Consider the following 14932-nt stretch of genomic DNA (forward strand, 5'->3'; position numbering starts at 1 on the left):
ATTTCACAGTGTGTTTACCTGTAAAACTTCCAAACAAGTAATTTAATTTTAGTTTTCTGAAATATACCTTGGAAACCTGAAATTACTTGTGGCACAACACGCCATTCTCATGCCTTCAAAGTCCCAAGTGTTTTGCAAACACAGGAAGATTCAGGGGCCTCACTGCTGGGGCAATGCAACTGGATTCTGCCCCTTTACTATTAAAAGAGAAAAAGAAGAGAAAGCACATCCAATTTCATTCACAATATCAGGTTGTGATTCTGTGATTATGAGACCAGACCATTTTTTATGATATGCTTTTTTCTTTCCTAACTGCAAATACTGATTCATTACTGTCCCCAGCTGTCAGAAATGCACACCCATGAGAGGTAGACACTAGAGTCACAGAACCACAGAATCACAGAATTAACTAGCTTGGAAAAGACCTTTGAGGTCATCGAGTGCACTCTATGACCTAACACCACCTTGTCAACCCATGGCACCAAGTGCCACATCCGCTTTTCTTAAACACCTTCAGGAACAGTGATTCTACAAACTCCCTGGGCAGTCCATTCCAAAGCCCAGTCACTCCTTCTGTGAAGAACTTTTCTCTCGTGTCCAGCCTAAAATATTTGTCTGATATGTAAAAGGGAGACAAAGATCCCTGAACCTAAAGACTGTTGTCAAACAGCCCAGGCAGATGGAGCTTTGACAGGTAAGACTATGCCATAAACGCAGTTATCAACCACTGCCCATAGGCTGAAGCTGTCTACATTGACAGGCATGGTTCAACCACAACCCAAGTTACAAAATGTCTTCCAGATTCCAAGGGACTTGAATAAGGATCTGCATCAAGAGAAAGCAATTTCTTCAGAATTCATGTACTGTAAAATTAAGCTCAAGTCTATTAGCTACTCCTTTGTGCCTAATTGTCTGACCTAGTATTTTTTGTGTGAGCTTTTTACTTTCATGTGAGCTACACAGAACATTGTAGTGTGTCATTCACTTTTGCAATCTAACATTTCTCCTTTTGTTATCCTGGAATCAAAATAATTTTCATTTCTGTACTTACCCCTTTCAAGGCATGCCCAGTGCTAGCTGTATCATGCTTAAGACTGTTATTCTTTCTTCTAAGAAAACCTGATTTGTACTTGATTCTTCTTATTTTCAGTCTCTTTTCTCTGATCTCACTGTCACTCTAGCTTTGTGAAAAGAACAAACTGCTCTGCTCCCTTGTCTACTTTAACACTGTGTCATAATTCCTTGGCTTTAAATCCATAAATCACTCGCTCTACTCATCTTCTTCAAAGAAATACATGCCTTTAAGGAAGCTCATAGTTGTGAACACTAAAAGTAGGAATATACCAGAAAGTGTTAAAGGCTAATTATTACAAAATTATTACCTGTGTTACTTTACAAGGAGCGGTGGGTCTCCACCTAATAAAAATACATTATCATATCAATGATATTTGAGAGGTGGGGAAAAAAGTGACACAAAGTCTCAAAGGAAGAAATTCCAATTAGGAATTCAAAAGATGTGATCTGCTCTGATTTTCAGAGCAGGTTCTCAGAAGAGGATCTGACATTATTTTCAAAAAGGCACAGCCCAGATTATTTTCAAAATATTTACCCAAGTTATGCCATTATCTTGTGACTGGGTAAATATATTTACATATCCACAAGTACCTTGGCTATGCAGGGTATCCTCAGAGATAAGGAGAGACCATGTTCTCCAGGTGCCAGAAGGCCTCATGGGGCTTCTGCTGAAGCATGATCAAAGGTAATGACTACATCTCTCAACTGCTAGGTTAATAGTTTCTCTGAATGAACTTAACGGTCTTCTCCAGCCTAAACAATTCTATGATTCCATCATAGAGTTACAAATTCCCTTTTTAACCTCCCACTCAACAATGCAGTATCAGTGAGCCTGATGCTATATGAATATGGAGCACAAAGCAGCAGATTTTTTCAAAACAGGCTACATTTTTACCATCTAGACAGCCTGGGCACTCTGATGTTGAGACCTATGAAAAGGATGTGCTAAAGCCACATCCCTATGCTGGGGATTACTCCTCTGTGTGACTTAGCTTCCCAACATCCATAAAAAGAAATGGTATAGCTCAGAAGCAAGCCTTGTTCTCAAAATTAAACCTCTAAGTCACACCAACAACCTACTCAGATTTAGCTATCAACTGTCTAGAGGATATATTACTGCTTCATTGATGGGAGAAAAAGGGAAACATAATAGAAATACTTATCAGCTAAAAGGAAGATAGGAGATTCAGCAGCTGGTCCCCAAATGGATACTTTACAGGACTGTGCTGTTTGCTGCTGCCAATGGTAAGTGGCCAGTCAACAGCAAATCCAGCTTGTTATGTGCCCATAAATCTGCACAGGTAATCCCAGCTCTGACTTCTCTGAGTCCCTGAGTGCTTAATCACCGAAACTTTCAACTCATAGATGTATTTGTGCACGAAACACATCCAAAAAACTAAACCACAATTGACGCCACAGCTCCCAGCTACATAACATACAGACTTCTCTGAGAAAACTGTCATATGTCCACAGATTTTATTCATGTGCAGATTGCCAGACTGTGCAGCATTGGTTTTATTGTCTGTAAATTCATTTTGCTTAAATATGAATGCTTTCTTTTGTGAGAAAATAAAAGGAGAAAAGACTATAGTATCTGATTCTGACTTTGGTTCAGAAGCAACAGTTCAGATTTTGAAAAGGAAAATAAGTTATATGATTTGTATAAGGGAAAAAAACTACAACATTTCTGCATTAGGTAAATATACACTTCTTTCAGAACTTTGTCAAGGGAGTTTTCACAATTTTAAAATAATTGTCATCTGGTAGAAAGTGACATTTCAATTTTGCAGGGGTACTGATCTAAATAAATCAGCTGTGATTGTATTTTTGTCTGCAGACATCTGAACTATGTCATAGTTTGCTGTTGAAACAGGAAACCCATTTTAGCTAGAGCTGGGCAATGAGACTTGAGGGCTGTTTAATATGGACACACAGAGCATCTGATAGGAAGATATCAAAACCCATGGTGGGTAGGAATGTACTGCTCAAGGTGGCATTATATACATAAAAGTATATCAATTTCTCTTAAATGGGGTTTTTCAAAACATCAAATTAAATTAAATGTTCTGGTAAACAGAACAACACATACATGTTTGATTTCGCCTCCTAATGTTAAGCCTAGCTTATGGTGACAAAGCAAAATTTTAGTGGTTTGGCAAAAGGGAATAAGAAACACAAAAGTCCAATTATGCAACCTCTACACCCCGATGCATTAAGGATATTTGCAGATTCTGCTATATCAGTGTCTAAGGAGCTGTAATCTCTGTCTCTTGGGGTTTTTTTCCTAAAGTACCTCTAAACTAAGGTTTACAATACCCAAAAGAATGCAGTATTTGACAGCTTAAACACCACTTTTAAAATCCCAGGTTCTTGAATGAAGACATGTGATAGCTCCCCAACAACCAGTCCTAGCGGGTCAATGATTGGTATCAGTTGAAGAAAAAAATTTCCTTAGTAGAGCTGAATGGGAATCAGGGTTTTCTATAGCCCAGAAATTTCAAATATTGTATGTTTATTCAGAAGGAAATAAAAGCAAGAAAGAAAAATGAAAACTGAAAAAGAAAACACCATGAGATTCAAGATCAAATCTAGGAAAAAGTTACACTTCAGGTCAATCAAGAAATAAGTATTGCTTTTTTATCAATGTTTTGGCTTCTATTTTTGGAATGACAATACCACATGAAAAATTCAAAATTTTACTTTCACATTATCATTAATATTTCTCCAAATACATTTCAGTCAAAGCATTTACAACTCCAGAAATCTTCAGACTAGCTGTAACCTACCACTTGCTCAATTTCAAGCCAGCACTAATTCATATCTTACCTGCAAGCTGCTATTTCACATCAAACATATCTGCAAGTCAAATATGGGTTTTTTTCAGTAGCACCCTCGTGGATTGATGCTAATATTAGTTTTAAACTGAGCAGAGCTTGAGAAAGTGTTATCACACCATTAGAGCAATAATACAGATCTCTGATTAGTAGAAGACAGCAATAAGTCAACAAATATTATTTCCATCTCTCTTCATGCACTGGGGAATTTTAGAGAACAAGACCTTATTGCAATATTATTGCCCATACCAAAATTGTTGAGAGGCATGAATTACATGTATCAGCAGAGAATTTAAAATACTCATACCTGAAAACTAAACCACTAGTTCAGGCTGAGGTAGAAAATACTTTGGTCACTTCTAACACTGCACAAAAGCATCAATTTCATATTTGACATAAAAAGGGTGAGATTAAAAGATACAGTCTAAGAAAACCAAACTCATCACCAACAGAAACATATTTTCCATTAGATTTACCGTCCACTGCTCTCCAGAAAGCCGAAAAATATACTTGTTTTGTTCTTTTTTTGCTCCATCTGACAAGGCATGACTCTTCTTGTGCAGAGGATTCTTTCCATGGGTGTCCAGGTTCTTCTCATTGACATCTACAAAGCCATTCTTGAGGTATTTTGATTGAGGAATACCTTTCTTACGGCACTCTAGTATAAAATTCCATTCCTGTTTTATCCTGAAATAGTGCCAAAAATGCTTATGTTAAAAAATATGGCAGTAAGTTCTAAAGCTTAATCTGTGTTGGCAGAAGTACTTAATATAATTATTCATCTAAGGTATTGGCTATTTTTTATATAAGTATACTAAGAAAATATGCATTTCCTGGTGTTACGCTAAGATTTTCTAGACATACGTATAGATTTCAAGTGATCAGGATTTCTTTCACTGAGTATAAAACAGTGAGACCCAGAGAATAACAGATAAGTGGAGACTGAGCAAACTGTTACAGAAAAGAGCAAAAATTATACCCTTTATTTTGAAAGAATAGGAAATACATTCTTACAGAACAAATTACATGCATAAACAAAAACAAGTACCTGATGATATAGGAAAACATTTTCTTTGAGGAAAAAAAATGTAAGTAGTGCCTTTTTTTCCTGCCCTTACTTGATCAAGTATAACGATTTATTTTAATTTTTACACCAATATCTTCTTAGAAGTAAAGTAAAAGTAAAGTTATCACATGCCAGCTGATTTCAGATTCAGTTTCAGTGTAACTTCTACATCACTTCCAAGGCAAGCTTTTTCTCATGACTTCAGGTGCATATTCAATTTGATATAATTAAGCATTGTCAAGAGTTCATGTTTTTAGTTAGGAGAGATTTATTTCAGTTTAGTCGATTAAAGAACTGGTTGATTAACAGAAGTGGTTCCTTACACAAGACTCTGCCTTTCTTACACCAAAAGAAGACTCCCTTGTGTCATAAATCTGACCTCACACTTTGAGTTCTATATCCTGTGGTACATAACCCTCATTTATACCATCTCCATCCTCTGACAGAAATTTTAATCTAAAGGATTGAAGAAAACTGGGAGTTTAAGAAGGACACTAAGTTCAGGATAACCTTAGTAGTCCTAGAGAAAGTAAATACGTTATGTACTAGAAAGAGAAACACATGCAAGTTTATGAAGTTCAAATAGGAAGTAAAAAAATCTTTACACATATTTTCACTTAATCATGCAGCTCTTCTCTACAATGCTAGGATGTAAAAAACAATGTCACATGAGACAGAATCATGAAGTAATAGAATTATTTGGGTTGGAAGGGACACTGAAGATCATCTAATTCCAACCCAACTGCCTTGGGCATAGACACTTTCCAACCAGGAAAGTGGTTGGAAAGTGTCCAACTAGACACTTTCCACTAGGGTCGAAAGTGTCTAGTTGGACACTAGACCAGGTGCTCAAGTTCTCCCCTCAGCCACAAATGAACCTTGAACACTTCCAGGGATGGGACATCCACAGCCTCTCTGAGCAACTTGTTTCAGTGCCTCATCACCCTCTCAGTAAAGAATTTCTCCCCAATATCTAGACTAAACCTACTCTCTTTTAGTTTGAAGCCATTCTCCCTTGTCTTGTCACTACAGTTCCTGACAAACAGACTCTCCCTGGCTTCCTTGAAGCCCTTCTCCAGATAATGGAAGGTTGCTATGAGATCTCCAAGCAACTTTCTCTTCTTCAGGCTGAACCACCCAAACCTTCTCAGCCTGTCTTCACAAGTGAGGTGCTCCAGTCCTCTTACCAATTTCAGGGCCTCCCCTGGACTTTCTCAAACAAGTCCATGTTATCTTTATTTTGGGGGCACCAGAGCTGGAAGTGGAGTCTCAAAAGAGCAGAGCAGAGGGATAGAATCACCTCCTTTGACCTGCTTTTGATGCTCAGGAGGCAGTTGCTTTCTGGACTGTAAACACATATTGCTGGCTCATGTTTAGTTTTTTGTCAACTATCACCTGTAAGCCCTTCTCCTCAGGGCTACTCTCAGTTCCATGCTCAGCCTGTAATATGGCTGAGATCAACTCAGCCCAGGTGTAGCACCTTGTATTTCACTTGGTTGAATTTCCTGAGTTTTGCACAAACCCACCTCTCAAGCCTGGCAAGGTCCCTCTGGGTGGCATCCTTTCCCTCCAGCATGACTGCACCACACAGCTTGGTGTTGTCAGTGAACCTGCTGAGGGTGCCTTCATTCCTGCTGTCCATGTTGCCAAAGCAAAGATACTGAGCAGCACTGGCCCCAGCACTGACTCCTGAGGGACACCATTCATCACAGGTGTCCACTTGGTCATTGATCTGTTGGCCACAGCACTTTGCATGTGGCCATCCAGCCAGGACTTTATCCACCCAAGAGTTCATCTCTCAAATCCATGACCCCCTATTTAGAGTCAAACATGTCATGAGAGACAGCATTGAATGCTTTGCATAAGCCCAGGTAGATGATATCAATTGCTTTGCCCCTACCTTCCAATGCCGTGGCTCCATCATAAAAGACTCCCAGGTCTGTCAGGATTGAAACCAGAATGTCTGGGTTTAAGTCACATGCAAGAAGCCCATTACAAACTTAGGTGAAAGGAGCTTGTCCCAAGATCTTGTTTAAATAAATTATTTTTGGACACCCGTAACAAGGTATGAAGGGGCAGTGCAGAGCACTCTTATGGAAATATAGTAGCACAGATTAAAAGTCATAGATGACTTTATGCTATGCAAAAAATTCTATAGAGAACAAAACTGCATGCCTAGATAGAAAGTTATTGAGGTGGTTGTATACACTGTGTCACTTACAGAAATCTCAAGGGATTTAGAGATATTTGGAAGCAGAGAGCACAGCAATGGCAAAGACACAGAGCACAGGGACACCCTGCAGGCACTTTCTACACTTTTGGAAAATACATATAACCATTTATCAGAGGAGTAAGCCTGAGGGACCACCAGAGGAGAGTTTCAAGGAGCAGCACACTACACATAGAACATAAGAGGACTGCAGAAAACCCCTTCTGTAAAAATGACTGCAACGTGTTTATTCCTAAGTGACATCTTTATAAAGGGAAAGCTCAGAAAAGCACATTCTACAAATATTTCAGGGGGTGAATTAACAGTGAAGTTGGTTAAAAGGTAGCTCACTGGATAAAGTGCTGATAAACTATAGGAAGACAGGTCAAACTCAGACTAAGTGCATTCTAATGAAAAGAGAGTAAGGATCACTTTGTTCCTTATTACAAAAATTACAGAAATATTTTTTAAAAGATAAAATTGCATTTACTTTGAAATGAAAAAAAAATTAGAAAGAAACATGTGCTCTGATAAACACCAAAAAAGCAAATGGAGTGACTGCAGGTATGCAGATGAGTAAGAAAAGGATTTGTAGCATACCAGATGGAGAAATCTTCACAAAGATGATGGGAACAATAACTCCTCAAAATATGAAAGGAACAATAAAGGAATAGTTACTGATAGCTGCAGAAATGTTACTCATTCTTGGCTTCAGTTTTCATAAGAGAGATCACAAGTCAACATCTAGAAGAATTCCTGTTATTAAAAAGTATCAGTAAGGGAGGTGTGAGAATACTAAAATAAATTTGAAATAAATCTCCTAAGTTCTCTCAGTGTCTACTGCATTGTGGAATGTTTCATACCACAGCAAGCTGTTATATATGAGTTAAGAAAAAATAGACTGGGCAGACAGTAAAAACATTCTGCCCAGGGAGTCCCTAGAGGGGACTAAAGGTGTTAGCACAGTCAAGATGTTAGCACAATCCACCAACAATTCACAATATCTCCACAAATATTGTCTGAGTTTACTTGATATGACAAAAACAAGAAAATAGGTTAAAGCAGGTGCAGCTCCTTAGCCCACGCTGTGATATATCATCAAGTTGTGGCTAATATTTCTAAATTTTCTATCGAGGGAGAAGTATCCAAACATCTAATTTCACCAAGCAGCCTTTCTAAGGGTATCCCCATCAGCTGCAGTCTAGAAGTACTCAGATGACAGAGTTTTCCATATCAGCAGACATGATAGTTCAAAAACCATTCAGATGCTTTGACGCATGAGCCAATTCAATTTTTAGTGTTGATTTTAACTGTTCAATCTGTCATTTGTACCCCAGAAACTGCCAACACAACTGAGTGTGGATATTGTAATATCAAGAGGTTGCTAGGAAAAGCTGCAAAACAACATTTCCATATACTATAAGGAATAATAAACAGTCCCAAAACACCTACTCATATTTTGTTCCAAAACTTAGCTACCACTGAGTAGAGCTATATAGATACAAAAGCTCTGTATGCCTAGGATATGAAGTGATATGGGGAAAGTGTTACCTGAATGTCAAGGAAGAGAACAAAATTATCTGAACAATTAAGAGGCAGGAGCCATAAGGACCATAGGATCAAACAGGAAGAATTATTTTTTTCTAAAATATTCCAAATTTTACTTACTAGTGCTGTTCTGTTCTTTCTCATATTTTCCAATCCTGCAGACAGAGGTTTCTGTCTTTCTGTGAAGCTTAATTCTGCATTACTACCCTCTCATTTCCATGGAATTCCTTCATTTTCTATCAAAGCAATAAATATTTCACTCAGTGCATACTTTAGTGCACTGAAAAAAATTGCACAAAGTGCAAAACAAATTGGGGGGAGTTGTGTTCATTGCTCTTCTTTCAAGCCCAAAAAATGACTGACTCATTCCTGACAGTATAAATTCTAAATATGTTAGAAACTTAAACAACAGAAATAAGAGATCAAAAATTCTAACCCAACAAAAATTAAGCTGCATTACGACATATCAGCACTGGCTCTGTCAGGAACAGTAGAGTAGAAAACTCAGGTCTAAAATTTCACTCTCCCAAAACAAGGAATTTAAAAATTGGCAAGAAGGGAGTTACATTAAAGCTGAAAAAACAAACTGCCCTCTGACAGTCTGCTGATAACACATATAAAACACAAAACTCAGGAGATCATTGCTAGCCAAGTGAAATAAAATACATACAACAAAAACTGTTGTTAGGCAAATCAGTGAGTGATTTACCTCAGAAGAAAGACAGGGGTTAAAAATTAAACCTATTCAATTCAGCATATATATTACACACTGATATGGAAATCCTGTGTCAAATTTTCTCTTTACTCATACATTAAATTATGGTAACATGATCTGGTAGGCTTTTAAAGAATGCAGGTATTGTGTACAAGCACATTTAGAACAGATGGAAGGCGAATTAATAATACAGCAACAAAAGTGCATAATTTTGTACAGTACATCTCAGAATGAAAACATTCTATTTCCCATGGGCAAAGGGTCTAATAATTTACAACACCTGGCTTTACCCTCAAGTTACACACTACCCAAATTAATCACTATGAGGCTTACAGGCCTGGAGTTGCAAATTATATCAAGCCAGTGTGTATCATTAAAAAAACATGACAAAGCTGTAAATTTTCAGGTTCAGTTGAGACCAAACCAAAGGCTACATGGTTGTCATTCTGCTCTGTCATTGTCAAAAAATTGAGATGATGGTACTTTTTAAGGGACCATTATGAAAATAAAGGCCTTTTAAAGTCTTCATTTTGTGACAATCCTCAAATTATATAGAATTTCCACCATGTTTGTCATATCAGGAGACAATTACATTAATCTTTAGGAAAGATTAGGAAAGAAAAGAGGCCTAAAAGAAAAGGTGTCTGAACCAAAGAGGCAAAAAGAAAAAAAATATTCATAATCTTTTAAATTCTAATATACTTTTAAGAAATTATTTTTCCAGTCTTGACACTTTAAAGACTCCTGATACTCCAGAAACACATTTCCACATGTGAAAAATAAGTTACAAAACTACAGCTCTCCTGAAGTTTATGTCTTTTTAATACTATTTAAGAATAAAATATTTTCATCTTCCTCTAAGCCTTGATCAAACAGTTAAAGTCAGATTTTAAAAACCCCAATTATTTTCAATAGTAAGAAAAATGAAGACAGCAAAGTCAAGCCCAATTTTGGGTGGGATTATGAGCATGAAAAGTATTTTTCTTGGACAAAGGGCCCAGATAAGATATAAGGTTCCAGCTCAGCTAACTATTATAGTATTTCCTCTTCAATCATACAAATAGTTCCCCTAATTTTAAAAAAGGCTGTTTGCATGCTGTTTATGTTTGTCAAAAAAAAAAAAAAAAAAAAGAAAATTAAGTTTCTTACCTATATATCTGTAACACGAAAGCTCACCTGTCGCTAAGGCAGATGTATGTGGTATAGAGGAATTTTACTCTGGCAAGTTATTTTTCCAACATATTGCCATTTTAAAGTAAGCTTTTGGGACAATATGTTACAGTTATGAAAAAAGATCAGCAGGGAAATAGGAGATTCAAGTATTTTCATTTTGGTTAGTGCTATGTTCCTCTTCAGGTAATCATTTCCCAAATGCTACTTCACTATTGGAATGTACCTTCAGAAAAAAAGATTCAAAGGCATACATTTTCCATTGTTACTATATATATTTATTTTCAAGGACATGGTAGCTCTCTTCTTGAAATTTTATTTTCTCCAACAAAATAATGAAACTAATCAACCTGTTGCAAAGAATTACTCTGCAATAAACTCAGTGATTGGATGTTTCAAAGGAGCAACCAGCTTTGTAAGAAGTATGCATGGGTAGGGATTTTAGAGCTGTCAAAGAAAATGAGGAGTAACTGGGTTTCTTTCAATTGCTCTTCCTTCAGCAGGTACCCTCTGCTCAAGCTCTGATTAGAAGCCCTTGGAGGAAAGCTGTGATTCCTAGGTAGGGAAAGGAAGTTTCGTTAGATGGCACTATTTCCTCTAAACCAGGGCACAAGAATTGACTGGGACACTACATGGTGACACCAGTTTAGAACTCCTGAGCAATGTTTAAATCAGAGCCACTAGCTGCACAGGAAAAGTAAATAATCCTATGGAATTTTTAGAAGACCACCACAGTAGAGCTGGAGCTCAGCCCAGAATAATATTCCTGATGGATGAGTAACATTTGCTTCAAATTCAATCAGATTGATTCAATTTCAGTATCACTGCCAGGCTCTTCCATGCAATTTAAAGGATTGTGGCTGAACATCAGCTTTTATCTTACAAGGCACTTCTGTGCATTACATTGGACACGTGGTTCTGTATGCACAAGTACCTACAAACAAAGGCAAATAGCTTAGTATTTTTATTAGTGCTGCAGATCGAAACCAAAATTGTTGACTGTAATTTGTGTTTTCAGCCAAGGGACTGCCAGCTCCAGTTTTAGACTAGCTTGGAAAAAGCTCTGCTTTGAGTATTGAGTAGGAGAATAAAGATAAACCTAACAAATAAAATATTAGTTAAGGTACAAATAGAGCTATAACACTGAAATTTGGCAGAGAGATAGAGACAAATCTTTTTTTTTTAAAACATGCTAACTCTCTGGGGAAAAAAGAAGTCAGTCTGCCTGCAAAGTGTAGTTTTCTTGTTGCTTTTTATTTTTAATATTCAGGAAGTATATTACTCAAAAAATAATACACGCACATTGAATTATCCAGACTTTGAGAAGAAATTTTTGGACAAGAGACAACAGAAGAGGTAGCTTAACAAACTTTTATTTTTGCTGCATGTTTGTTGGTGGACGGAGAAGTCTGTGCCATTTCACAGCAAAGATTTAGATAGCTAATCTAGGCAAACAGCTCTGGCATTTCCTCACTGGAATGTTTAATTTGTTAGCCTTCAGATTTATCTTACCTATTTCTCACACAAATGACAAACATGTTGCCATCCCTCAAAATAAAAACCCTAACTGTAAACATTCATTCTTGCTCCCTAAAAAAAAAAAAAAAAGAAAGAAAGAAATAAAAAGAGAAAAAATAAAACAAGTAAAAAAAGAAATCTCAGTGAGGAAAATCATCATACCATATTAAGGTCATCTGACAGCATTCAGGATTTCAGGATTTTGGGGAACAATAAAAGATGGTTTTACTAAAAGATCACCACTACAAGAATCTAGAAGATTAAATATAAAACAGTGCTATAAACACACACTTCTTCCCATAATATGCACTTTCATAAACATATAGAAAATCTCTGGACAGTACACCCTTTTTTTAAAAATTTGTGGTTCATATCCAATGAGAGATTTCAAATGGGCTTGTCTGACAGGATCAAGAAGATGACATAAAATGAAAATAAGCCTGCACAACACTGTTCCATTTCTTTTTCCTTTATATTCAGTTCTTGGTTTACGTGCCACACTTTAAACTGCCACACTTTCACAGTCCCACAAACCCAAAGAGGAAACAAAGGACTGAATTAAACTCATAAAGAAAATTTATCTGATACCAGTACCTCAGAAGGCCAGTATTCTCAGTAATTGCTTATATAGAATTAGCTTTCACTGGCCAGTTGCTTAAACATCTGCCTTGTAAACAAATCTTGTCAAAACCTCACCATTAATGGTCAGCTGAAGCTTTTCATTCATTTGTGGGATTTTCCTCTAAAGAAAATCTTCAGTCAAAAATAATCTTACAAGGTATTGTTTAAAGAGGCTGCATGAACTGAATTACCTTGCCCCAAGGCAAATAGAGCTCCCTAGAGGTTTTCTAGGAGTTTTTCCTCAAATAATACATACTAAATTTCACTTCATATTATCAGGTCATTTTACATAGTAACACAGCATATAAAGGAACTGCACAATCTCAAAGGTATTAGCAAATCATAACCTCTTTGAGGAAAACTGGTTTTGTTTGGTTTGTTTTAGTTTGGTTTTATTAAAAAACAACAACAACAACAACAACAAAAAATCCAACAGCCCCAAAGGCCAGATTCCAAACTCTGTTGCATGAGTGTATTTGCAGAGAAACTCTATTAATTTCAATACCACTTAAGAATTAGTTGACTTCTGACAAAAGTGACTATCTAGAGCCTTAAATGCTAGAATGTAGTCTTCATTTCATGAAAGTTCTCTCTCTAAATGTCTTTTGGGAATTATAATTTTGGATCAAAATACTTTCTTACTGTGGCACAATAAGAACTTGCATTGATTTCAGTGGACCTACCTGATGATAGTAAAATTTTAATCCCTGAATATGATACCTGAATTTAGTCAATGCAGAACTCCATAAAATAATGAAATGTATTTATACATGGAAACATTATTTCTATTATTTAATTAGAAATACATTTTTATCTATACTTTCAAGCTAAAAATCAGCAAAGTCTTCTCATATTTTTGGTCCGACATTTGAGAGCATTGAAAAGCATGTAAGAAATAACTTGTGAGCTGACATTTAGGACCTAAATGCCAGTGGTCACTGCACACCTCATAAAACAAAGAGGATTTCCTTTTAAGTGAATTTGGCATATTATTACTAATATTTTTATTACTTTGATCATTATTCTATCAGCTTTGATCCTTCTATAACTCCTGCACTATGAAAATGAACATGAACTTTGCCATTTGTTTCAGTGGGTGTAATACTGATCACTCATCCTCAGGAGACAAAGTCTAATGCATTTCCTCTTTTTTCTCCAGGAAAAATCTACAAGTAGAACTAACTGGAAAGCAATCTGAGTGCACAAAGACACACAGCTAAACAAAGTACAATACACAAACTGCAATTTAAAGGAAGAAAAAGATCCTTGGCGCATGCAGCAAGTGCACCTGGGAACTCTTATTTCTGTGCTTTATACCTCAAATTTCCTATCTATGAGTGGTACGGGAAGATAAGAGAATTAATTTGGACATCAGTGGAAAAAATGCAGAAAAAGTAGCGAAGCTCCACTCTTTCAGACAGAAGTATGTCTACAATAATTAACCACAGGCAGAAAAAACAGGGAGAGTGCATTGGTTTCATGGAAAAGACAAGTCACTGTAAGAACTTATTCTTAACATGTGCTACTGACAAAAGCCATGGGAGATCAAATTAGCTACCTCAGAGAACATAAGGCTACCCTCTTTCCTTCTTACAGAGAGAATTTACCATGCATCATTTGCTTTTGTACTAGTGAACTCGAAAGTCATCTTCTGCACCACAGAAACCAAAACAAGAAAAAAAAAAGTGGCAGGGGGCTGTGACATGTTTTCCACATTAGGACAGAAATAAGATTTGATCAAGTTGGATCCCAAGTCCTTTCACTTGTGTTTTCTACCATCAGGGAAACAGCAAACGTCCATCTCTCAGTTGTCATGGTTTAACCCCGGATGGTAACCAAGTACCACACAGACATTTACTCCCCAACCCCCCAGCAGAATGGGCAGAAGAATCGAGATAAAAAAGTAACACTTCTGTATTAAGAATAATTTAATAATAGAAACAAAGTAAAATATAATAATACTATTAATATTGATATTCATTGCAATAATAATAATAATAATGAAAAGAGAGAAAGAAAACCCAAGATAAATAAATTGTGTCAAATACGACTGCTCATGACCTGCTGACACACTGCTAGTTGATTTCTGAGAAACTATATCACTCACTTGGGGCCAATTCCACCAATTTATATAGTGAGAATAAAGTTCTATGGTATGGAATATCACTTTCAGGTCA

At 36.6% G+C, this 14932-nt stretch overlaps 1 protein-coding gene across 1 annotated transcript in view; it reads right to left on the minus strand.

Annotated features, from left to right (window-relative positions):
• Positions 1 to 14932, minus strand: part of LRRC2 (leucine rich repeat containing 2) — a 73766-nt gene that overhangs the window by 45582 nt on the left and 13252 nt on the right. The window contains exon 3 of the mRNA XM_009098300.4: positions 4385 to 4595. Coding sequence (XP_009096548.1) covers positions 4385 to 4595 — 211 coding nt within the window. The remainder of the gene's footprint in view (positions 1 to 4384; positions 4596 to 14932) is intronic.

The sequence above is a fragment of the Serinus canaria genome, chromosome Z (assembly GCF_022539315.1).
Source record: "Serinus canaria isolate serCan28SL12 chromosome Z, serCan2020, whole genome shotgun sequence".
NCBI lineage: Eukaryota > Metazoa > Chordata > Aves > Passeriformes > Fringillidae > Serinus > Serinus canaria.